Consider the following 26,228-nt stretch of genomic DNA (forward strand, 5'->3'; position numbering starts at 1 on the left):
AAATCAAAGGAAAAGCTTGTTAACACTCTAGAGGTCACATATTTGGCCCAATCTTAATGAAACTTGGTCAGAATGTTACCCTTAATAAAATCTTGGAAGAGTTTGATATTGGATCATCTGGAGTCAAAAACTAGGTCACCAGGAAAAATCAAAGGAAAGGCTTGTTAACACTCTAGAGGTCACAGTTTGAGCCCAATCTTAATAAAACTTGGTCAGAATGTTACCCTTAATAAAATCTTGGACGAGTTTGATATTGGTTCATCCGGGGTAAAAAACTAGGTCGCCAGATCAAATCAAAGGAAAAACTAGTTAACAATGTAGAGGCCACATTTATGATTGTATCTTCATGAAACTTGGTCAGAATGTTAATCCTGATTATCTATAGGCCAAGATAAGTCTGGGTCAGGTGGGGTTAAAAACTAGGTCACTAGGGCATTTCAAAGGAAAAGCTTGTTAACATCCTAGAGGCCACATTTATGACTGTATCTTCGTGAAACTTAGTCAGAATATTAATCTTGATAATCTTTAGGTCATGTTTTAATCTGATTTATGTGGATTCAAAAACTAGGTCACAGGGTCAAATCATTGGAAAAGCTAGTTTACACTGTAGAGGCCACATTTATGACCATATCTTAGTGAAACTTGGTCAGAATGTTAAGCTTGATTATCTATAGGTCAAGTTCAAATCTGGGTTATGTGGGGTTAAAAACTAGGTCACTAGGTCAGTTCAAAGGAAAAGCTTGTTAACACTCTAGAGGCCACATTTATGACTGTATCTTCATGAAACTTAGTCAGAATGTTAATCTTGGTAATCTTTAGATCAAGTTTGAATCTGGGTCATATGGGGCCAAAAACTAGGTCACAGGATCAAATCAAAGGAATAGCTGTTTAACACTTTAGAGGCCACATTTATGACCCTATCTTAATGAAACTTGGTCAGAATGTTAATCTTGATGATCTTTAGGTCAAATAGGTCAGGTAAGCGATACAGGGCCTTCCTGGCCCTCTTGTTTATTGAACATTATATAAATGTTTTAATGTAAAGCACTTTTGAACGTATTTTTATATGAAAAGAGTGCTATATAAATGTGGTATATAATAATAATAATAATTTTGATGTTTTCGGCTTTTATGTTCTTATATTGAAATGTCATGTATAATGTAAGAAAATGGATCATGGTAACTATTGATTTTTAGAATATAGCTGGGTTCAAGGTAACTTTCAAATAAAAGTGGAAGTTTGATTTGTAATACCTATTTTTCAGTTTCAGTTGATAAGTTCAACTTGGAATTTATACACTAACACTACAATCTAAAACAGTCCATGTTTCAGTTAACATTAGTGCTATTTTGAAGTAAATTTATGTTAACTTAGGAACGAACATCGTGATCTATATCTCTCAATTATTATACCAGATTTATATAGCGCCCTTTTCGTGACAAACACGTTCAAAAGCGCTTTACATATAGCAAACGCAGCCACACAGGGCGCGAAATTCATCCTCTTCTAGTACAGACAAAGAGCGATCTGACCAGTGGGACAGAGTGAGATAAAGCCCCCAGAACAGATAGAGAGAAGCCCTTTTTAGATACAGACTTATCCGGCTAACTTAGCCTAGCTCTTTGCGAATAGACAGTCTGGTTCTTTAACGTGCCCTGTGTATAGCACCGACACACGCGAAGGCACTGAGTCCTCCTTTTCTTAAGCCGAAGATCAGTTTCAAAGGTCATGATGTTAAACAGTGCTTAAACGTTTGCTTGTATGTCAGAGAGCTTGACAATTATTTTCTAGTAAACACAAGTCAAAGAAACATTAACCAGAAAAGGTTCAGAATGAAACTCCATTCTCAAACGGGCACCATTGCATGGCGGATGATAGGAGCGACTAATCAGTCTCACCAAAATAGCGCTGAAAAATGTTCCAGAACGCTCCCTCATTACCATGGAAACAATTCAGACGGTCATCACGGAGAGCGAAACTATGCTGAACAACAGACAGCTAGCTAGGTATCATCAAGCGTTGATGACGTGGACCTATTGACGCCGCCATATCTCCTCTACGGCCAGATACTGACGTCACTTCCGTATAACACCGTAGCCTCAGACTCTGAAAATCCATCCTTATTTGACGAACATTCTGCAGTCACAAGCGGGCAAATTACGATCCACGATTCTTGACAATTTTTGGAAACGGTGGAGAATCAATTTGGGTATTTAACAGCACTGCGTGAAACACCTTAAAATTCCCTGGTAAATTTCAGTATTTCACTGAAAATGTAAATAGATAAATATGAAAGATTTTAAATGAATCTAACTTTCTAGGATTCTGTGAAAAGTAAGTATCAGATTTCCAACAATTTAAAACACTTCAGCCTCCAAATGCTCTGAAAAAGTAACAATATAACCGAGTGCTTGTTGAAACTTAAAACATAAACTCAATGGATATTTTATAATATCTGGCGAAAGCTTGCAGCTTGTTAGTTTATACTAATTAATTGTTCCTTCTCAAGGGAAGGAACACTTATGGTGAACATGTCACACTTGACTGAGTATGTAATGGATACAAGGGTATCGTCAAAGGAATCCGATTTCCCGTAGGGCGCCGCCATCTTGGACTCATGCATATTCATAACAAATAACCTCCAGCCCAGTATGTGTTTACGCATAATCAATCTTTCTTTCAGTCTTTAGTGCAATACAACTACCTAAAATAACAGAACAACAAGACACAATAATAAAGTTTAAATCATGTAACTGCTCAAATGAATATATCATAGTAAAGAAGCGAGATTAATGAAATGAATATGCATCATCTAAAAATAGACTCCCGCTCCCCAAAAAAATACGTAATGAAATTGTCCCTAGTCACGTGATTTTTTTAGCTTCTAACGTTTCAGATTTGTTTTTCGACTCGTAAATGTATGTATGAAATTTCTTTGTGTTAAGTGTGCAGGTACTCGCTGGTGTAGTCGGGTTGCATTATTAAACATTTGTAACATTATGCTAAAACAATATCTCTTAGAAAGAATATTTTATATGCGCTAGAAGGAACCTTTTGGTATGCTAAATCTTGTTTTAGCTCGATTGTGATGAAAGCTTTAAGCTTATCTGAACCACTCTCGAGTCCACATCCTGGAAAAACCAGTAGTGACGCCTTATAAAAAGTCATGGTCGTGACCCCAATGGGGCTCGAACCCACGACCCCTGGGTTGAGCAGCCGATACCTTTACCACTAGACCACCGCTCGTCTTGCAGCTTGTAAAGGACAAGATAAAGATGTTCGTTTAAACGTTCGTTGTATGTATCCGAGTCAGTTATATTTCTTTCCTGCAATACAGGTGTATTCTGGAAGCACAAGGAAAGGCATATTACGTTTGCGTACGTACTGATTATGTTTCTTTACATGAACTGAACTGTTCTTAATTTGATTCTTAACTAAATTCTTCTTGTAGATGACGAATGTAAAGTTACTTACTGGCAAATTAGACCCGTGACGATATTCCGTAATTCATCACGTGTCTATTACCTTAATCACGCAGATGGCGCTTCTTGGCTCATTAGACTCTGCTCCAAGATGCACTAATTTTGTCATTTTGTTTTAGGGTAACCTTACTTGAACTGAACTGGTTCAATGACATTTTGTTCGATTATAATAACAACTGTAACTGTTTAATGTCATACTTAACTTACATTGTGTGTTTAATGTGCATTGTTATATACATGTAAATCAATATTTGAACGAGTCAGCTACAGCTGAGTTGGACAGCAACAATAAAAGCAAATGCTTATACTTTTCAGTCAGGTTGAAATATAGAAATAACACACGTCTTATTTTTTTTTTTTTTTTTTTTTTCGTGTTAAAACATCTGCAGAATCCATTCTGATAGAGTCATCAGTGATAAATGAAATACAATAGTCACAGGACATCATGATGTCTTCCTATTAAGTAACAATTAAACGAGATGATTTTGCACTTAAAATCATTATTGATATGTAAATGAGAAAAATTTGATTGACAGTGCCAGAACCAATTTTGGTGAGTTTACAGCAAATTAACTGTTCGTAGAGATCGCTGATTGGTTCAATTTTCCTTCGCGTGCTCTCAGTTTTTATCGTTGACATATAGCTTAAGTGGTTCCTGTACAAAATAAGCCGACGTTGTGCATTATTGCGGATAGTTTAAAGTGTGTAGGATACATTTAATATAAACAAAGTACATAGTGTGTTAATTGTGGATTTAATTATACCCGGACTGAGATAACCACACTCTTGTGCGTATATCTTATCATTTATATCCATTCCAGCATAGCTAAATTTGCGTGACCAGCAGAGTATTTTTAAATATTTGAATAGAAAAAGCAATTTCATCTTATAGAAGTATGATCATGGCTTTTTGTGCCCCCCATAAGTGGTGGGGGCATATAGATTTGCTCTTGTCCGTCCTTCCGTCCGTCCGTCCTTCCGAGAACGTTGTGTCGCGTCTAGCTCCAAAAGTATTTGACGTAGAGTCACAAAACTTTACAGGAATGTTAGTCAGCATGTGTAGTTGTGCACCTGGGGTTTCGCGTCCGGATTCATTTAGTCGTTAAGAGTTATGGCCCCTGACTTTGTAAAAATTGGTCATTTTAATGTTGTGTCGCGCATAGCTCCAAAAGTATTTGACGTAGAGTCACCAAAGTTTACAGGAATGTTGGTCAGCATGTGCAGTTGTGCATCTGGGGTTTCGCGTCCGGATTCATTCAGTCGTGCAGGAGTTATGGCCCCTGAGTTACTTTGTTTTTCAAGTTTTTTCATTACACGAATCCAGACCAAAAAAAAAAAGTTTGTGAAACATGTATGTTAAACATTAGAGGATTGTTTTATAGCCTGTGAGTGTTCTCTTTAGGTTTCACTCAGCTAGGCCAGAGTTATGGCTAACTAAGTGAAAAATACACATAAGGTTCTTAAAAGTCTTTGTTGCAAACATCTAAAAAATTATTTAACCTGAGTCATAAAACCATGTTACAGTGGCGGGGGTGGAGGGGGGGGGGGGCACCTGTGTCCTATGGACACACATGTAGTTTAGAACGCGTTAATTATATAGAGACTTTGAGCCGCATCATGAGAAAATGGGTCTTCAGGAATCTTCGTGGTTTTGCGACCAGCGTGGGTCCAGATCAGTCTGATCAGGGCCCACACCGTTCTCTATTATTTCAAAGAAGGCTAAATATAAAATTTTCTTACACTAATTCAGGCGCATAGATGCACAGGTCAGCCTAAATATACACTTTCCTGAAATTCACAAAAATGTCCGAATGCCAATTTTCCCGTGACGTGGTTCAATTTTTACTATCATTTTCGCATCCATTGCAACTACATGTACCACTATATAATGATTACGAATGCAGCTACTTCTACTGTTACCTCGACTAGCGGAAATGTAGACCCACAAGCTCAGGTCACTGGTTCGAACCCGGTGGCGACATACATTTGTAGCTATCTTTCGTCATCCAAAGCTGTTTTAAATTGGGTGACAAACAGGAAGTTGCCATTGCCTGAGTCAAATTATATACGACATGTACAACTTGTCATGTACGGAGTCGTTAGCCTTAAGTCTAGGAGTACCCGACCTTGTGCGGCGAACTGATGTCTATGAGATTACACCTTATTTTTTAATAACCGTCACCCCACTGAGCCCGCCTGTGAGGTAATAGGCCTTCTATATAATTTATAATCCCGCGGAATAGAGGAGTTTGTGCGTTCGTGCAGTTATATATAGGTTCTTGTCCTTGAGATAACTTGCCAAATAAAGTTCCGTCAGGGTTTTAAATGGGACATATTTCATTTGATGTATCTGTTGTCGTCAGTATGTTGTTGTTGTTTTTTTTTTGTATAGGTATAACGCATGAATCCCGAGGGACTGGTTGGTGTCCGAGTCCGTTAGGGCGAGGGTACCAACGTATCCCGAGGGATTCTGCAAATGTTATAACACGAAATGAACATGCGCTAACGCTATTCTAGCATAAAACACCTAAAAACTGATAAATAGATACAATGTCTCTCAACGTCATTAATTTTCCACGAAATGCGCGGGAATGTCTGAGTTGTTTTTTACGTTGATGACACTTCGTTTTGAATTATCCGTTTTGGGGCCGAATGACTTTTACGCTTTATCACGGAACGCGCTTATATAAAAAGGTGTTATTATAACAGCACGCGAGCGCGAGAATCTCTCTGTTAACACACGTTTTCTCTTCTGTTAAAACACCCCAGAAAAGTGACAAGAACAGTAGTTCTATGCTAGAATAATGTTTAAAGCAATGTGAACAGACAAAGATAAACAAAACGAAAACGAAAATCCTATCTTGCAGCGAACCCGCGGACGCCGGCGACATCAGGATCGGAACAGTAGTATAAGCAGTCTTCGAATACTCAAACTAGTCACTATTTTGACGTATGGGACTGCCTTGATCTTGATTTTAGTGCATTTTAAATGTTGATGAAGCGATAAAACCAGAGAATTGCCGATTATAAAAGTTGAACAGGGATTGCATGTGGTGTCGCATCTTCCCAATTAATCGTACATATTTATATATTCATGCATCTAGTGAAAATGAAATCTTACAAACCAAAACCAATATGAATGACATATACATGTAGTATCATATTACTATGAATAGACCAGTCATGATGACGGTATTCTTGCTAGTTTAATTGACAATTAGCAAACCAGTACCAAGATATTAACCTGACCGGAAATATTCCCCTAATTAACAAGAGTGCCGCCATGGCCCGATATCGCTTACATGAGTAATATTACACTATATGTTATTAAATCTGCGATTGTTGCCATTTTAGGGGCCATAACTCTAGGATAAATAGCGTGATATGGCTACGTTTCGAAGAAAAAAAAATCTTAATGATATATAACTTCAGTGCAAGTTTGGTAAAAATCAAAGGATAAATGTGATTTCTGTCATGTTCACAATGCTAAAATCAACAAATTTTGTCATTTTATGGGCCATAACTCCAGGACTAATGTTGCTATATAGCTGGTTTTCGCAAGGAACCGAGATTTGATAGACATATAACTTCGATACAAGTTTGGTTAAAATGAAATAATAAATATGGTCTCTAATGTGTTCACTAGAATAAAAAAAGCAAGTTTTGCCATTTCCGCCATAACTCCGAGATATAGCTGTTTTAAAAGGAAGTGAGATCCTATATAAGTTTAATAAAAATCGAAAATAAATGTAGTCTCTACTGTGTTGACAAGGATAAATCAGCATTTGTTTGCTATTTCAGGGGCCGTAACTCCAAGTCAAAATGGTGCAATACGGTTCTTTTTGAAAGGAACCGAGATCTTATAGATATATAAGTTGTGTGCAAGTTTAGTCAAAATAAAACAAAAAGTGTGGTCTCTATCGCGTTTACATCAGACAAAAAGATTCATCGAATTTTTTTTTCACAACCTCATTTGTATGGAATCATGTTAGAGCCATATTGGATGTCTTGTTTCGCTACCAGAGCGCTACATACGACACTCGACACGACAATATAACACGGCACTCGTTACTATAGTCGATATTTCGACGCGACATACTATATTTATACACAGAAATGTCGATTTTTGTTATGTTAATATCATTTGTCGTGTTGCACTGTCGAGTGTCATATTGTGCGTCAAGTCGAATTGTCGTGTGGCATATCTTGTGTCACGTCGCACTGTCGTGTGACATATCGTCTGTCACGTCGCATTCTCGTGTGGCACATCGTCTGTCAAGTCGTATTGTCCTGCGGTATATCGTTTGTCAAATCGCATTGTCGTGTGGAATATCGTTTGTCACCTCGCATTGTCTTGTGACAAATCGTGTGTCAAGTCGCATTTTCCTGTGGCATATCATATGTCGCGTCGCTTGGTCCTGTGGCATATCGTTTGTCCAATCGCATTGTCGTGTGGCATATCGTGTGTCAGTCACGTCGCATAGTCGTGAGGCATATCATATGTCGTTTTGCTTGGTCCTGTGGCATATCGTGTCATGGCGCATTGTCGTTTGGCATATCATATGTCGTGTCGCTTGGTCCTGTGGCATATCGTGTGTCATGTCGCGCATTGTCGTGTGACGTATCGTGTGTCAAGTCGAATTGTGCTGTAGCATATCAAGTGTCACGTCGCATTGTCCGTTGGAATACCGTTTGTCACGTCGCATTGTCATGTGTGTGGTTAATGACTTACTTACGCGATATAGGTGTTCCAACACACCGTAACGGATGCAAGTAGCAATTGAGTGTATAGTTTGTTTTCATGTAAATCTACTCCATAATAGTGTATCCTAATCACTTACACTAATTTGCATTATACTGAATAACAAGTTCACATCACATTTAGTGTACTTAACACAGTTTTGACAGCAAGTCTGACAGTGATCAGTTAAATACACATTTATGTCAATGTTAAAAGTCATTGACATAAAGAATATTGTCCCTCGCTGTTATTAATTCGAAATTCCTTTTGAACTTGTAGAATTATTTCATAAAAATATCAAAAAGCTGTCTTGTGAAGTCCAGTGGTTCTATCAGATCACTTGCACGTGGATTGAATTATGATCGGAGATGTACCTCGGGTCTTTCCGGCACTATTTGAAAACTAATAAATGACCATATGATCGAAATAACGAATTAGTTTTAAAGTTTGATATAAAACAAATATACAAAGCAGTAGTATGAACATAATTATTATGTCAGTGTCAAATTATTTAGATCGAGATTACAAGGGGCGGAGACAAAATAGCCTATTAGCTGTGTTAAAGACAGACAGACGGACGGAAATATAAACGCATTCCTATTTACTTTTCTGGTATCGCGACAAAGAAGTCTTAAATTATGTTTTGTTCAAAGACTGAATTACCAGCAGTTATGTGCCACCATGTTGGTCGCCATTTTGTAGTTTCCAAAATTGAAATCCTTCATTGTTTTATTAAACCCGACAACTTCAGGTCTTATTTACGTACCTTTATAAGACATCATGTTGTGCTACACATACTTTTCTTAAAAGTTCTATCATAAATTTACAAAAAAAAAAAACCCCAGAAAGTATAGGGGATTGGGGTCAATAAGAGCTAATGGTGGTCTGCTACCCTAAAAATGATGCATATGTGCTCTTGTCCGCACAATAAACTCATACTTTAGGTTTCGCAGCGTTGGAGTATGGCCATTTACTGAACAGTATTCCCTAAAAAAACTCAGCATCTGGCACCCGTTCTGATTTGCTAAGATTTTTGTCATTTTTTATCATATGCAAATGTATGCCTACATATTGGTACGATTAGAGCAAGTCTGAATTTATTTGCACGAAAGGGTAAATGTTTGTGCCCCCATCGCTGTGCCATTTATTTAAATTGTATGATTCAGAACGGCGGCTCTTATACATCCGACATTCTGTCTGTCCGTCTTTTTGCTCGTCCCCAGTTAATAAGTGAAGAACGCTCCGGTGCAGGAATCTCAGAATTAATAGGCAGGCTGATTGTTACCGTCAGATATTTCAGTCGATTTTGAAGTTTGTTCCTTAAATTTCAGGACCTCTAATTATAAGGTTGTGACCAGCAAATGACCTGTATTGATTCTGAGGTCGATAGGTCAAAGGTCAATGTCGTGTTGATCCTGAACTGCAAATAGGTTTCTTCTTGATTACAGAGGAATGTTCCGGCTTATGAACCTCGAACTTGGTAGGGAGGTTAGACAAGCCAGAACTGATGACTCCTATAAATTTCAAAATCAGCTGGTCAAAGTCATACACACCTTGGGCTAAAAACATGTTATTGCAATGAAGTATAATTCAGCAGTTCCATTCATAATTCATAGGACATTATATAAGCTGTGCATGTTTTATTTGAAAGAAATCAAATTGCTTTCATTTACCTATTAGTTTTCAGAGGTTCATTCTTCAGGTAGCTTTGAAGACAATGATTTGCAAAAACTAAACATTTGCGTCACTTGAACCTCTAAAAGTAATAAAGTAATATGCCTATGCTGTTTAATTTTGATGTTTTTTTTTTTTTTTTTTTTTTTTTTTTTTTATGACGCAGTTATGATCTCAGTCCTAAATTTCACAGGATTATTGTTTATTGTTTTTAATGGGTTTTCCTCTCACTGGTGGAACAGTATCGTACCAGCATACTGCATTCAACTCCCGTCGGATGCTGAAAATATTCAAAGGTTGCACTACTTGTTTCAGTTGCGACGTTCAATGTGCGTGTCAAAAAATATGAAAAAAACGTTTTCAGTCGTATTTGTTAAAAATTATAGTCTATTTTGAATGAAAATGATATATGTATGTAAAATGGGCCATTAACCTTTATTATGCTGGACACGATTGATTCTGCCTCAGCGGCCAGTGTAGATCTTGATCACCTTGCACATCCTTGCAGTCAGATCAAGATCTGCACTGTTCGCCATTCTGTTAGACTAAGTATTCCTATTTTAACAGTCAATGGTGTTGTCCAAATTGCATGATGGATACGTTCATTATAGAAATTTAGCGGGGTAAGGGTTAAAGCAGTGCCTTGATCTGCAGTAATGCATTCGGCTCTCGTTGATTTAGCCAGACCTGATCACACTCGGCACAAGTGGGACCCAGGCCTGGCAAAATCCAAACACTGCAGATTTAGGTACTCTTATAATAACTGTTTTATCAGCACTGGAGTCCTATCCGGCATGCAAGACATATAAACAACTACGAAATTACGGAAGCGACTAAGTGACAAGCTAAAATCTTCTCCATACGTGGTTGTAAGTCATACTAATAAGATAATAATTACGCAAGCGATTTTGGAAGCCAATGTACAAAATAAATAAAAAGTATAAAAAATGATTGATATATAAAACGTTCTTTCAACATAGTACTCACGACTTGAAGAGTAATTTCTGTTTTCCTTGTCTGTAGTATGCTTCCATAGATTTTGACACCTTACACACGTCACTATTTATAAACCTGATGTTTATTTCATTTGGGACGCTGATTGTGGCGTGATCAGGCAGGTGATCCAGAGCACAAAACATTTATAAAAGGATTTTTGTTATTCAAGCAATAAATTTGGAGTAAAGGTATGTTTATTTTACGGGAGGAGCGACGTAGCAAGATATTTTTTATCTTCATGAACTAATTTGCGTAGGGAAAGGACACGAAATTTGGACTGAAACAGTGTCATTGAAATGTCTGCTGCAAGACTGGTACAAAAATGAAACAAAATTTACTTAATTTACTCAAACTGTAAATAAAGGTGGAAGATAAATCGTACTAACGACATTTTATAGCAGTTGGGAATCGCATATTATGCAAAGTTTTGATACAGAGAAAAAAATCAATTTTTATGACCCCGAAGGGAGGCATATTAGTTTTCAACTGTCCGTCCGTTCGTTCGTTAGTTCGTTCGTTCGTCACAACGTTAACTTTTTGCATGAAGGCACTTTACTCGCGAACCACTGCACCCAGGGCCTTCAAACTTCACATGCTGATAGTACTTATTGAGTACACGACCCCTATTGACTGGGGTCACCAGGTCATAGGTCAAGGTCACCAGGTCAAAGGTCAAGGCGCTGCGGGGGCATTTGTCACCATCAGTGACGGCTCTTGTTTGGAATCTGGTTACGTATATGTACTTTAAGGTCGCTTGAGCAAAACAATATAGTAATTATTTTTTGTTAATCTAGTTGATAAACTAGCTAGATAAACTGGCTGTCATGAATATTACATAGGTCAAACCGGGGACAAATTAAGAACTAGAAAAACAATTCATTCTCAACAAATTAGAGACCCATCGGTAAGACAATTACCTGTATGTAGCCATTAACAAAAGAAAAACACTTTATAGACTTTATTTTCATGGATTATTTATGTTAAATGAAACACATAAAACCAAATTTTCATAACTCTGAAAATTCAAATCTGGCGGTGGGGACTGGCCAAGCAGATTATAGAATATAGGACATAAAAAAAGAATGTTGTTGAAATTCACTGAAAAACTTTTAAAAACCTAAATGCACAAGTCTGCTGGGTCTCTAGGCCGCCAAGCCGCTGGATTAAATTTTTTTAGAATAATAACCATTTGTTTCATAATTCTCCTGAATTGAAACATTTTTATTTTTCATTAGGGCCGCCTGGTAATGTGGCCTAGAGTAATCATTTGAAGTGTAAATGAACTTTGAATTTTCAATAGTTAGTTGTAACTTGCATCCACTAGGTCAGAAACATTTTAGTCAAGATTTCATTCGTTTTTCATTTGAATGAAGTTTAGTGCGCCAAGCAGATAGAACTCCTTTGGCCTTGCGGTGACCTAAAATTATCATTTTCAGAGTCGTTTTGTTGATACAGTATTTAACTTTTAGATATTTAATTATCAGTCGTTAGTCGATAACATCATATTAGGCTGCTCTACCACCAAGCCGTTAATTTTAGGCCGCTAGGCTGCCAACTTCTGGCCGCTAGGCCGCCAACTTCGGCAAGATGTAATTATCGTTAATCTGTCCTAACATTGTAAGTTGTGTTCAAATGACTGAATCTGATCTGTAATAACCCATTGTGTAATGCAATGTATAATTATGTTTGGCAAACAAACATAAGCTTGATGTTGACAAGGATAAATAAAACTGCAGTCCATACAAACATCAACAACAATAATTTCAAATGTTTCACCATTTACACAAAAATACAGTGGCTGAATATGCGCTCTTGTAGAAAATGGATTTGTTAAATAAGTATTTGGAGTAACAAACGACGTTCTTTATATTTCAGAACTGAAGGACGATTTGATAGATCTCTACAGGGAAAGGCACCATACCCTACCGATGTCACCTTTAATGGAAGAAAATGACACGCCTCTCCTTAAGTTTTACGTCATGCCAGACATAGAGTCAGTGGAAATTCAGAGGGCGCGTGGAGGTGGCAAAGAAATTAGATCAAAGGTTACGTCATTGCATGATGTTTTCTACAAGGAAAAAGAACCATGTCGCAAAATTTACCTTACTGCGGATGCTGGGTTTGGGAAAACAGCATTAAGTAAACGGCTCGTTTTAACGTGGTGTCAAGCCAAAAACTGTATCCCAAACGAAGATGAACATTTTAAGAAGGAAGACATTAGTACTATGTCGAACTTTGACTTTGTGTTTTTGTTGTCCTTACGTGATTGTTCCGAAGAATGGGACATTGATGAGATGATCAAAAAACAAATAATTAATGATCTAGCACACACTATTTCAACTAGTGATTTTGAAAAAATTCTTTCTGAGGAAAGGTGCCTGATGATATTGGATGGATTGGACGAATTCACACACCCAAAAAGTGACATTCCACACAGGAAAGCTAGGAGGGAATGTACAATTCTCACAACAACTAGACCGTGGAAGTTGGGCGTTAGTAAGATACGCTCAAGTGAAATAGAGCGAAAGTTGGAACTTATTGGACTTAGTGAAACATCTGCTGAAAGTTTAAAGAGGACTGTGATCTCACTGTTATGTGGTAAAACTGACATAGAAAAACACATTCAAGACTTTGATCTCGCTGTCAGTGATAGAGGTATTTCGGATTTGGAAACTATTCCGCTCTTACTGATGTATATTTTGTGTTTATGGTGTGATGGAATAGAGCTAGGAGCATCTAGAACTGAGTTATATTGTCAGACTGTTGAACTGCTTCTTAAACGAACGTTTGAAAAATATCCCGACATGCAACAGTCGCGCGAACAGTCCCAGAGTGATATCCCACAGTGTTTCAGTGAACATGAACATTGTAAGGAACACTACACATTTCTGCAAGCTTTAGGACAATTAGCATTTGAAACGTTATTCGGTGAAAACAAAGAAAGCACCCTTGTGTTTAGCCAGTCAATGACAGAGAAAAATCTAACCTCAGAGTATTTGAAATTAAGTCTTAACTCGGGAATATTAACACAAAGTATAGAAAAGACACTAACAAAACAAATTTCGAAATTTTCTTTTTCGCACAAAACAGTGCACGAGTTTTTTTGTGCATTGTACATTAGCTGTCAAAGTGAAAGTGATGTCAAAAACATTGTTTTAAACAAATGCAAAAGTTTGCAAAGTATTCTTGACATGTCGACAGTGCTTGTTTTCATCAGCGGAATGGTGAATGTAGAAATCATTACTTCAATATCACAGGAATTTCTTTCTGTTATCAGCGAGGATAAGATAACGAGCGAATACAGATCCACGACTGACGGGAACTGTAAACCTCTGAAAGACATACAAGACATGTACATTTCTTGTATGAAAGAAAACACGAGCGATAAGGAACTCAAACTTTTCTGTCAAGATTTTTTCTTTAGTGAAGATTGTAAAGAAGAAAAATACTTTTCATATTTAGCACGGCTCGCGGTACATAATAAAAACAACATGGCCTCAATAAATATCGGCACTGCATACAGTGGTCGTAGTTTACGTGAAATTATCGATTGTTGTGAATTGCACGAACTGTTCCAGATCAATAAAATATTCTACTTCGGTGAAGTAGAAAACGCACAGCTTCCTGTACTGTTGGACAAGTCGCCGAAATGTGTCACTGTTATATCGCCTGATCTACCTGGTTCTTGGAGCCGTGAAATGTTGGAAACATTACAGAATAATTCTCTGTTACAAGCAATTCATATCCACAGTTTCAAGATGAGCCACGATGTACTGAATGACTTTCTGAATTATATTATAAACAGAAAAACAATGACGGAGATTAGATTGTGGGGCTTATACTGTACCGAGCACGAGCGTTCGTGTACTTTCAGTTTAGATTTTAGTCAGCATTCAGATCTAAGGGAGTTAGAATTGAGCACGATACCTGAAGTGTCACAATTGAAAGTTAATAGTCAAGTGAAACACGTGAGGTTGCAGGGTATCAATCTAGGTGAAAGGTCGCTGCCTCCTGAAATGGCGAATATTGAAAGTGTTTATTTGTGGGAGGTAAACATGTCTGCTTCAACATTGCGTGATCTCGTTAAGGTAGTGGAGAAACTTTCACACAAAGTCACAGTAACAATAGGCAGGTCGTGTGAGATAGAACCGTGGTCAGAGTTTGAACACGTTAAACAATATATACACTTATCTCAGAATTTCCGAGTTACGGAGGATGATAGCGTGGAGTTTGTGTTTGAAACAAAAGTTGAAAGTTAAGTTACTAAATAAACTCAGACTTATAGTGTAAATATTTTGTAAACATTACTTTAAAAATATGTTACACAAAATTTAACACATGGCATATGACATATATTTGTGTATATAAATACACGCGTGTTAAAATAGATAGTGCCAACAAAATTCTTGGAAATGGAAGGAAAATATGGATGTTCTAATATACAAGGATTATACACAATAAGTTTTTTTTAATTTGTTTTTATTTATTATATTCTAAGTAAATTTAATAGTCTTAACATTTTTATAAATTGAGCCCCGTCTGAAAAAGGGGGCCATTTTTGTGAAAAAGTTTCTTTTTGAGAACAAAATTTCCCTTTCATCGAGCTATCCCATCAAATTGACCTTAGTTATTATTTTACTCGAAAAAAGCAGTATTAAAATTTTTAAACCCCCCAAACCCTACCCCACTCCCGCACCAAAAAACGTGCCTGCATCTACTAGTGGCCCTTTTCGTCCGTCTGTCCGCCCCGTCTGTCCGTCCCTTTTCCTATTAAAACAAAAAAAACTACACCTTTTTACATGGATAACTAAAAAGGTTTGGGCAACAGACGTCAGATTTATAGGATAATTGTCTATGGTCATTAATGACCCCCGTATTTTTTAAGGCCAAAAGGGCAAAGGTCAAGGGCACAATGACCTGGAACTGAAGTATTTTTTGGTCAAACTGAAAAATACTTTGGCCCACAAATCAACTTTTTAGGATGATTTATTTGGTCATAAATAACCCCTTTGGTTTTAAAGGGCAAAAGGTCAAAAGGGCAAGGTCGCAGTGACCTTGAACTGAACATGGTTTTTCCCATTTATAACGACCCATGTTTACAAAAAATTCTTTTTCGTTGGTTGAAAAAAATTTTTAAACCTAAAAAAGGGGTCAAACTTCCAAGGGGAAGATTGGGTCAGAAATGACCCCTGTTGTTTTACCGGTCAATAGGTCAAAGGTCAAGGTCCACAGTGACCTATAGACTGAAAAAGTATCATGAATTAGACAGGCCAAAAAGATTTTAAACCTGCAAGCACCAAACTTATAGGATGATGCCTGTGTCAGAAGATGACCCCTCTAGTTTAAGGATCAGTAGGACAAAGGTTCAATGTCTCAGCAATCTTGAGACTGATAACGTATACCTACTAATACCTGAAAAAGATTCAACCTTTAATAATAATTGTGCCAAACTTTTAGGATGATTGCCTAAGTCTAAGATGACCCCTGATAATTTAAGGCTTGATTAGGTCAAAGGTCAAGTCATACAGTCATCTTTAACTGAAAACGTATCCTGATTAATAATCTGAAAAAGTTGTTTACCTACATTCGCCAAACTTTAATAGGATGAGTGACTGTGGTCAGATGATGACCTCCTATAGTTTATAGGTTAAAAGGTCAAAAGGTCAAAGTTCGCAGTGACCTTAAGACCTGAAAACGTATCTGATTAATAACTGAAAAAAATTTCAACCTTTATGCGACAAACTTTACAGGATAATTGCCTTGGTCAGAAGATGACCCATGTGTTTTTAACCGGTCAGTAGGTCAAAGGTCCAAGTCGCAGACATTTTGGAGACTGAAAACGTTACCTAATTAATAACTGAAAAAGATTTTAACCTACATACGCCAAACTTTAAAGGACGGATGCCTCTGGTCAGTGATACCCGTGCGGCTTTTAGGGTCATTAGGTCAAAGGTAAGTCGCAGACAACTTAGCTGAAAACGTTCTCCTGATCAATAACTGAGAAGATTTAATCTAATGCGACAGATTTTTTATAGGATGGATTGCCATGGTCAAAAATGACCCCTGTTTGTATAAAGGGTTAATAGGCCCAATAATTATAATCGCAATGACCTAGAGACTGAAAATGGTAACAGTTTCACGGTGGTTACTAAAAATTCTTTGGCCTACAGGCGTCAAACTGATAGGATTGATTGCCTGTAAAAGATACCTTTTGTTTTAAGGTCCAATAGGTCAAGAGGTCAAGGTCGCAGGTGAACGGGCAGAGGAAAGCTGAAACCATATGTGTGAGTTCAGCCTTGTGTGATCTCTCAGGAGCAGGAAAGGACTGGACGCGGGAGCTCTAACGGTCTCGTCAGCGGTCACAGAGATGTCACATGCACGATAGGTACATTATGGGCAGCATTCAAATGGAGAGCCGGAGCGTCGTTTTGTTAACCGTATATGTCGCAAACACTTGTTAGAGATATATGATGGAGGATGACTCTGTGGCCACAGGGACGTGTATGGTGGTAGTCTGCTGAATGATTGTGACAGATCGGGTCGGCAACGGCTGTCGGCGGAGAGCATTGCGATATTCGCAAGATATACAATTGTTTTAAAGAGAGCGTGACTGGCGCGATGCGGACATAGTGAGAGGGGGGATCAAGAGGGCAGGAGAGAGCGGAGTGGGAATTGGGGGGAGGTCATGATATCACGGGATAGAGCGATGACCATGGAAACTGGTTTAGGGGTGGCCAGTTGATGGAGACGGAGCGGTGTTTTCAAGACAGTGCTGGGCTGGTCTATCGGATGAGTATTAGAATAAGTATGTAGGAACGATGTGGCAGGAGTCCTTTGGGCGTTGTGAGTTGATTCGATTGGCATATAGAGTGTGTATACGAGTGGATGTAGAGGGTATAGGGGACAGATGTTGGGGAGGAAGGGGTTTAGTAGTAATTTAGATTGGTGATGTTCTGTTTTAGTTCTTTTTGAATATTTTATGTATAATTTTTTTTAATACAGAGGAAATAGTTTGAGGAGTGGAAGGTGGGATGATAGAACAAGTGTTGTTTTAGGTGAGAGGAATTTGTCATAAATTGCAGTGACCTAACTGACAACGGTGTCACCATGGATTACGTTAATACACTTTGTATGACAGGAGTCTAACTTAACAGAGTGAGGGCATGTGGACAGCGAAAATACCCTGTTGTTTATAGAACATTTAGGTCTAAGGTCCAAGTCCGCAGTGACAATGAATCAAAATGAGTTTCACATTTATTACTGTAAAAGACGGCCTACTTAGTAGATGAATGCATGTAGACATTAAATTGGCCCCTGTTGTTTAAGGATCAGGGGGTTAAAGGTCAGGACACCTTGACCGAAAAACGGTTTCACATCGATAACTGACACACTTTCTGCTATCAGACGTCAGACTTCATATGATGATTGCCTATGGTCAGTAAATGACCCTGTTGTTTTAAGGGTCAATAGGTCAAAGGTCAAGGTCGCATTGATGCTGAGACTGAAAACGATATGACATTGATAAATAAACAAGTCTTGAACCTACTCGCGTCAAACTAAGTAGGATTGTTTGCTTGTGGCAGTTAATGACCCTGATGTTCTAAGGGTCAAGGCCCAAAGGTCAAGACCGAAGTGACATTGAGACGAACGCGGCTCACATTGATAACTGTAAAAAGACAAGAGCGCTACATGCGTCAACTTTTTTTTAAATTATTGCATGTTGAAGTAAATGAACCCTGTTGTTTTGAAGGTAAATATGTCAAAGGCCTAGGTTGCAGTGACATTGAGATTGAAAATGTTTTCACACACCGATATAAAATGTATTCACATCGATAATATAAAGGACTTTGGACCACTGTGTCAATTTCATTGTATAATTGTCTGTGGTCATTAAACAACATATTTATATTTTTGAGGTCAAATGGTCCAGGTCTTAATCGTAGGTACATAGTGATGTTCTTATAATTGTAGAACGCGTTTGACTGCAAGAAGGGTGGGTGTTTTTGGTCAATAGATGAACTATTTTCTTTTTGTTCAGTAGGTCAAAGGTCAAGGTTACAATTACATTCGGACTTTTTGTGTCAAAAGGTCAAATGTTAAAGTCACAGTCATCTTAAAACTAATATCGGTGGTTAACACTTTGGACTACAGGCTTCAAATATCATAGGATAATTGCCTGTGGTCAATAGATGACCCCTTTAACACCTGTTGTTTGGAATCAGTAAGTCAAAGGACAAAGGTCAGGCAGTCATGGGATATGTGTTTTATGCGTACATCTATTTAATAAATATATCATGACTTTTTAGCATAATTATTTTAATTAATGAAATGATGAAAGACGGCCATTTTTTCATGATGGGTAACAATATAAATTTATTCTATTCATAAGCAAAACATAGATTGGCTGTTAAGAATTGAGGCTCGTCACATTACAGAGGAACAGTTTCCGTACATACAGTTTAGTTACCTAAGCTTGACTTCCGTCGGCGTCGGTCTCAACACCACGCAACTCATACGTTTTGCATATATGCAGATTTCTCTTAAGACTAAGACAAATGCTTTTAACCTGACAGGACAAGTTGTATGTTAAGTCCAGCTTTTGTTTTGTCGAAATTATGTCTCTTTATCTAAGTTTTCCCTGTAGGGATGACGTTCTGAAATGAATTTGTCCAAATGCTTTGATATACCGCACACATCTTCGGTATTATTAATTGACCGCACTGGGTTAGTAACATCACTGTAGCTTGTATTATTTTAATAGTTATACCCTTTTTAAACCTACAAATTCCGCTAATTTAAAAGAATGACATGTATGCTCGTTTCCCATGTATTATTGGAAAAATTGCGTTCAAACTATATTTAAACCTTTTGCATGATTAAATTGACCTTATAGGGCATGTGACTTAACTTTACTGTAGTTTATTTATTTATTTATTTATTTTTTATCAAAATGGTCCCTCTTTACTTAGAAATAGTATATATACCAATAAAAGAATTAGTTTGCTCCTTGATTCATATATATCACAGACACATCAGACCAGTTTTATATTCTTTCTTGAGTTTCGCTCAGTCATAAATTTAAGATTTCCTTAAATGAACTAATTGTGTAAAAATATGATTTGGCACTTTCTGAAGTACGCCTGGATTCGTTGTTTGAGATAGAAGGTTCTTAAGGCCTCCCTTTTACCAAGCAGCTATTGAAAAGAATATAATCAAAGCCTAAAATCATCCGCAGACAATTCTCTTTTCAATTAAACCACAACAAAGCATATATCTGCCATAGGGAATGACCTTGGACAAGGCGGAGAAATGGCACTATATGATATTGGACTTCAATCGAGCGGACCGCAGAGGCAATGCCGGCCGAATTACTGTACCGCAGAGGCAGATCCGGCGAATTACATCGGCATATCCGGCATATACATCAAACGCATACTGAAACCAAAAAACTACATTCATTTAAGAATAATGCTGGCCGTTATGGAAATAAACAGGTTATTATTCATTGAATTTTACCAATTTGTTTTACATTTGATACTGCGGAACGCATATCTTTGATTTTAAGGTATATAAATCAAGTAATCTTACAACATTAAAAAATAACCAGCTGCCATTTAATATGGTTATTATAAAAATGTTTAGTGTCTCTCTTTTAAATTAAGTAAATGCAACATTATTATAACATAATAAATTTAAAGCCCATGAAATTATAATCTTCTGCACTTTTAAATTACGATCGTGGTTTTCAACACTAGTTTTTAAAAGTTAGCGTATGTTTTAACACAGCATAGTTTTTGTATCAACTTAGTGCTCCTCGGCAGGTCTCCGATAAATCCTCTGTTTAGGCCGATATCCGGTGTTGTCGTTCCGCTGAATATATTTCCGGTATCTGGTTCCCGTGATTCGATCTGAGCCGGCCTCCGAGTGCCGTTAGACCCTTTGTCCCTGAGTAGTAATTTCTTCCCTCCAGATGGCGTTTGTTTCATGTGTATTTAATCCTGGGCTTTCTCATTTCCGATTTCTATTTGTAACAATAATTTCTGAACATACAATATTTCTCCCATCCTTTTTCCGTAAAGCGTCGCTCCTACGGTTTTTACTCTGATAGTATTTTTAGTTTTCTCTGAGGATATTTTCTTCCGATTTCTCGTTTCGCCTCTCGTCATTTGATTTATTACCGGGGGGGGGAGAAAAAGGGGGGAGGAAAAAAAAAAAAAAAAAAACAACAAGTCACGTCTTTTTCTCTTGTATTCATATTTGTTTCCTCTAACCTACGGTTCTCACAAGACAAAATGACTGGCTAACATTTTTTTACAAGTGTGTAAAACACATTTATTCGGATAACTTTTGTGCTTCTCCCGATGTTGGACTACTTTTTTTTACTTTATTTATGCTGCCAGTACAGAGATTTGAAATAATTTGTAGATCGACATATAAAAAGTAACAAAAGTGATAAATTGTTTTTCACACTTGAAAACGCCGAAACCCATATACATGTCCAAGGCTTGTCCATTCAGTAGAAATACCAATAAATTAACTAATTTTTGTAGATTACCGAGACATTTAAACTATAAATTTATTGACTCATTTAAGTTCTAAAGGCTTAAAATTTCATATTGATATCAGCTGCAAACAGCTTTACAAATAGATATATACATAAGTATATCGGTAGAAAAATCTACTTTGAATTCTGCACATGAACTTTGACAGTAAGAGCTATAAAGGGAGGTAATAAAAAAGAATGGGAATGAATAAAACATTCAGTTATTCATCAATATTGCAGGCCTTTGACAAGTATTGGAGAAAGCAATTAAAGGAAAATAGATTTACAAATAGATTGATTATATTTGTGTCCATAAAGAAAAATTGGCAGCGCATTAAAAAAAAACAAAACAAAAACATTATGAGCCGTTGAAAAACGTAAAAAATTAAATGTTGAACGTCAATGTCTGGATAGCTCGATATTCCGCGAAATTTTTAATGTCAAATGTGAAACATCAGCAGGCTCGAAATTTAAAATATGCCAGCAAATTTTTTTTTCGTATGTCGATCTCAGTGGTCGACGTAATTGTATAGCCCACATATGTATGTTACCTTCAACGTTCTGAACATGTCCGTGGATTTGAATATACTTTTTGTCGATTTATGGTCGACGTAAGGTTTGTCCACATATACGGAATGTGTCTGCTATATTTCAACGTTTCTTAAACCATGTCCGTGGATTTGAATGTCTTATGCGTGCTATGCTTAAAACTTGTCTAATGCTTTTGTAAGCATTGCAAAATAATATTTGAATTGATTATGACTTAACATGGTTTCCATATACGCAGCACGACGATAGTAAATGGTAGTAAAAAACGTTAATATATAATTTTTCTAGTCTTTTTCAGGTCCATTTCCTCTATACTTCAGTTAAAAGATCGACGCCAACACCTCAAAACTATAGACTACTTCCTGGAATACAAGGCTAAGTAAAACATCGCCATATTACACGTGAATTTACATATTGCAGCAATGCTTCTAGAACATCCGGTGCATACCTAACAAACCATAACTTACTTTGGCATGACCTTGTTTCCCCATTGGACAACAAAACCTTGCAGGAGTATAACCCGTAGTTATACCAGAAGTCTGGTGAGAAAAACTGCTTTCAATTACTACTTTGTTTTTATTACCAAAGACAAATCCATTGTACTGTTTTTAACTTAAATTATTGGTCATGATATGGTCTTATTTCACTTGTCGCAAATCGCTTTTTGTATTAAAGTTTTGTACAAATGTAATGTACGTATTTGAAGTGTTTAAAGTAGTCTCTCGCGCTGTTCCGTAAGTCATCCATTTTTTGAGGAAAAAAGGCTGATTTGGCTTCAGTTGATGTTAATTGCTAACATGTTTTATGTTATTGAAGGACATTTATTTTCAAAAATGTCTTGAAATGGCCGGTTTATGGCATACACAATGTACATGTACAATGAAATTTGCTATGTTTGACATACCACGCGAGGAAAATACATTTTTACGGATTGTTTAAATATTAAATGTATTTTGGTTCTAAGAAACAAATAGATGTGAGGCAATGTTTGTTAAGTCGTCCCATAATCATATTTGTGTGCATAGCCCGTACCAGATTCAATACATTTAATATTTTCAAGCTGAGTCCTGTAAACAGGATATTATAAGTACTCTCAGTAGAAAATTAATTGTTTTCTGCAGACACATTCAAAATTTTTACGGGAAGCACATATGACCGTTACAATATCAATTATGTATAAACGACGACCGTTGTAGAGTACGTAGCGGACTTTCATACTTTGATAAAAAAAGTTAAAACTAGGAATTATTTTTGTTTCATATGATTGTGAAAAAGTCTTTCATTAAACAATAGATTGAAAACGTTCCTACGTGGAAATACTTTTGATGGTTAAATTGGGGTGGTTTTTGTTGAGTTTTACATACGAATGGAATACTAATTTTATATCTCTAATTAAATTTTTAATAAAGTATTTCACTTACATGTAATTTCTACATACTAACGAATAGATGTTGTCAAGAGATATAATATTTTTCACCAACAAAAAGTTGGATTTACTAGAAAGGGGGACTACGGACCAAATGATAAACAGACCGGGTATTATTGCTTACATATCTATATTGTCACATATATATAGGTCTATTTTTAAGGAAATATTTGTTTGCTATGTGAATTATAGCATTTGCCTTGTTAAATACAGTTGATAGACTATGGTAATATAATTGTCTGATGCTTTAGCCTATTTGTATTATATATGAGCTTTTTTGAGTTTTAAAGTTATGTTTATTTATGAAAAGAATACATATTAATAGTATATAACTGTTGTTTAGATCTAAACATTGGTATTAGTGTTTGCACTACTTCACAACAGCGGGTGTTAAGTGCTGTGTGGCGGCCGTAAAAAGTCGCCCCGACTTCACCTCAGTGTAGTATATTATCTGGTCCTTCGGGAACATTGATTTCAACTCATTTAGATTTGAAGATTGAATACTGCTTAACCGGTGCTAGGCGGCGTGGCAGTTTTCATTTTCCATTACTGCTCTTGAACAGACTCAACAAACCGAGTCGCAAATTTCACTGTTTGCCTTGTTTTCGGTGCTTCCGAGGGATCTACTTTTCAGATTTTATTTTTTTGCACTATGTAATGTAGGTTATCTTCAAATTGGGTTACCTAACGTCTTAAAGTTCCATAAGGTTTTTAGCTCACCTGAACAATGCTCAGGTGAGTTTTTGTGATCGCTCGATGTCTGGCGTCTGTCTGTCTGGCCGTCTGCCTGTCTGTCAACAATTAGCTTGTGTATGCGATAGAGGCCGTATTTTCAGTTTGATCTTCATGAAATTTAGTCCAAGAATAATTGCCTTGATTAAAATCTAGGTCGGTAGCGCGGGGGGGATGTTGGTCATCTGGGGTCAAAAACTAGGTCACTAGGTTAATTCAAACACAAACCTTGTGTATGCGATAGAGGCTGTAGTTTTTCAATAGATCTTCATGATGTTGGTTATCTAGGGTCAAAAACTAAGTCATTAGGCCAAAATCAAAGAAACACCTTGTGTATGCAATAGAGGCTGTATTGTTAAACTGATCTTCATGAAATTTAGTCGGAATGATTGCCTTGATGAAATCAGGTTCGAGTTTAAAAATAGGTCCTTTTGTGGTCATAAGTAGGTCACTATATATAGGTCCAAATCAAAGAAAAAACTTCGTGAAATGCGATAGAAGCTATATTTTGTTCAATTTGATCCTTCATAAAATTTGGTCATATTGCCATTCATGAAATCTAGTTGAGTTTCGAATATGGGGTCAACCTGGGATTAAAAAGTAGGTCACTAGGTCAAATCGAAGAAAACCCTTGTGTATGCAATAGAGGCTATATTTTTCAACTGATCTTCATGAAATTTGGTCAAGGTTGAATATGTGAGGTCAAAAAAGTAGGTCGTATCAATGTAAATATTTTTTAAACTCAAGAGCCACATTTTGGCCAGTCCTTATGAAACTTGGCTTAGAATATTTGTTTCAATGAAATAACTAGGCAAACATGTTTACCCTGTTATGAAATGTTTTGCTCAGGTGAGCGACCAGGACCATCTTGGCCCTCTTTTTACTTTTATAATAATAGTCTACAACGGCGGTCAATTTAGATATTATGCATAATTAAATGGTTAGAATGGCCCCTCTTTTCAATCTAGCCACATGAATTTACAGTTGACAATAAAGGGTGCAATCTTAAATGATGGATTAAATAACATTTTCTACGATGTTAATTGATATTCAAACCTTTAGCAAGAATATAAAAACACAATTATTGAAACGTATTTTAATAAGAAATAGACATAATATGTGGTCAGAACGAAAAATGCGGCACATAACACATATTATGAGCCTTTTAATTGTGAAACGGGGCCAAACAATGTTTTCTAAATGAATATGATTATTCTTTGTCATGGTCTCTGTGTCCTGAAAAATATTGATCATTCAGGAAATTTGTTACTGAGTCTTATATCAGGCCGCATGTCTAAACCTAGGACTTTAGGTCAAATTATATAAAGAAAAACACTTTTAACGCACGCTCTAGTAAGGACAGTGTAGAGTATTGTAAAAAATTAAAGAACCATACTTTTCCTTGCTCACCTTAGGATTATTTCCCTTTAAACTCACCGGAACACACAGTGTTTAGGGATGAGCTCTTATGATCACTCACCATCCGTTAGACGCCTTCCGGCCTAACTTTTTCTTAAATACATATCCTATAAACTTTAGACCATTCGAAGAAAAATGTTCTTTTGTGACCTAATACCTTGTTTTCCAAATTAATAAGATTCTTCAAAAAACATAGCTGGTAGAGGGCGTTGTCACTTTTTTCCCTGTTTTATACGTAACTATCAAGAACATTCTTAAAAATATTCTTATCTAAAACCTCAGCCCTTTGAATATAACTTTTGTTGTGGGTCCCGTCCTCCGTATGTTTTAATTTTGCCCTTTGATTTAAAAACTGCACCACCCTAAGATTCACTTGTGCAAAAATGTAAGAGACCATTAAACCTGCCCTTCTCGCTTGAATATTGCCTTACCAGTTTATGATCATTGATGCATATTTAATCAGGGTTTTCTTAACTTGTAAATCAAGTCTTCTGCGCATCTAGTACTACTTTTTTGTTGCAAAAATTTTTATGGTCATATTTTACACATATGTCGGACACATGTTTTATTCCGTGCTAGTATGACCAATGAACATCACAGTAATTAAGCGGAAAAAGTGCCTATATATTTTTGAATTCATGTTATCTCGGGAAGAACATGGGCGC

At 36.8% G+C, this 26,228-nt stretch overlaps 3 protein-coding genes across 3 annotated transcripts in view; 2 read left to right on the forward strand and 1 right to left on the reverse strand.

Moving 5' to 3' along the window:
* Positions 1 to 15,346, forward strand: part of LOC123540405 (uncharacterized) — a 36,782-nt gene extending 21,436 nt beyond the window's left edge. The window contains exon 3 of the mRNA XM_053526067.1: positions 12,770 to 15,346. Coding sequence (XP_053382042.1) covers positions 12,770 to 15,153 — 2,384 coding nt within the window. The 3' untranslated portion in view covers positions 15,154 to 15,346. The remainder of the gene's footprint in view (positions 1 to 12,769) is intronic.
* The window catches only part of LOC123544264 (uncharacterized), a 200,719-nt gene that overhangs the window by 147,872 nt on the left and 26,619 nt on the right, over positions 1 to 26,228 (forward strand). The gene's annotated exons all lie outside the window — the stretch shown is intronic.
* LOC123543813 (uncharacterized) overlaps positions 1 to 26,228 on the reverse strand; it is a 453,424-nt gene that overhangs the window by 84,303 nt on the left and 342,893 nt on the right. The window lies entirely within an intron of this gene.

This window comes from Mercenaria mercenaria, chromosome 16, assembly GCF_021730395.1.
Source record: "Mercenaria mercenaria strain notata chromosome 16, MADL_Memer_1, whole genome shotgun sequence".
Taxonomy (NCBI): Eukaryota; Metazoa; Mollusca; class Bivalvia; order Venerida; family Veneridae; genus Mercenaria; species Mercenaria mercenaria.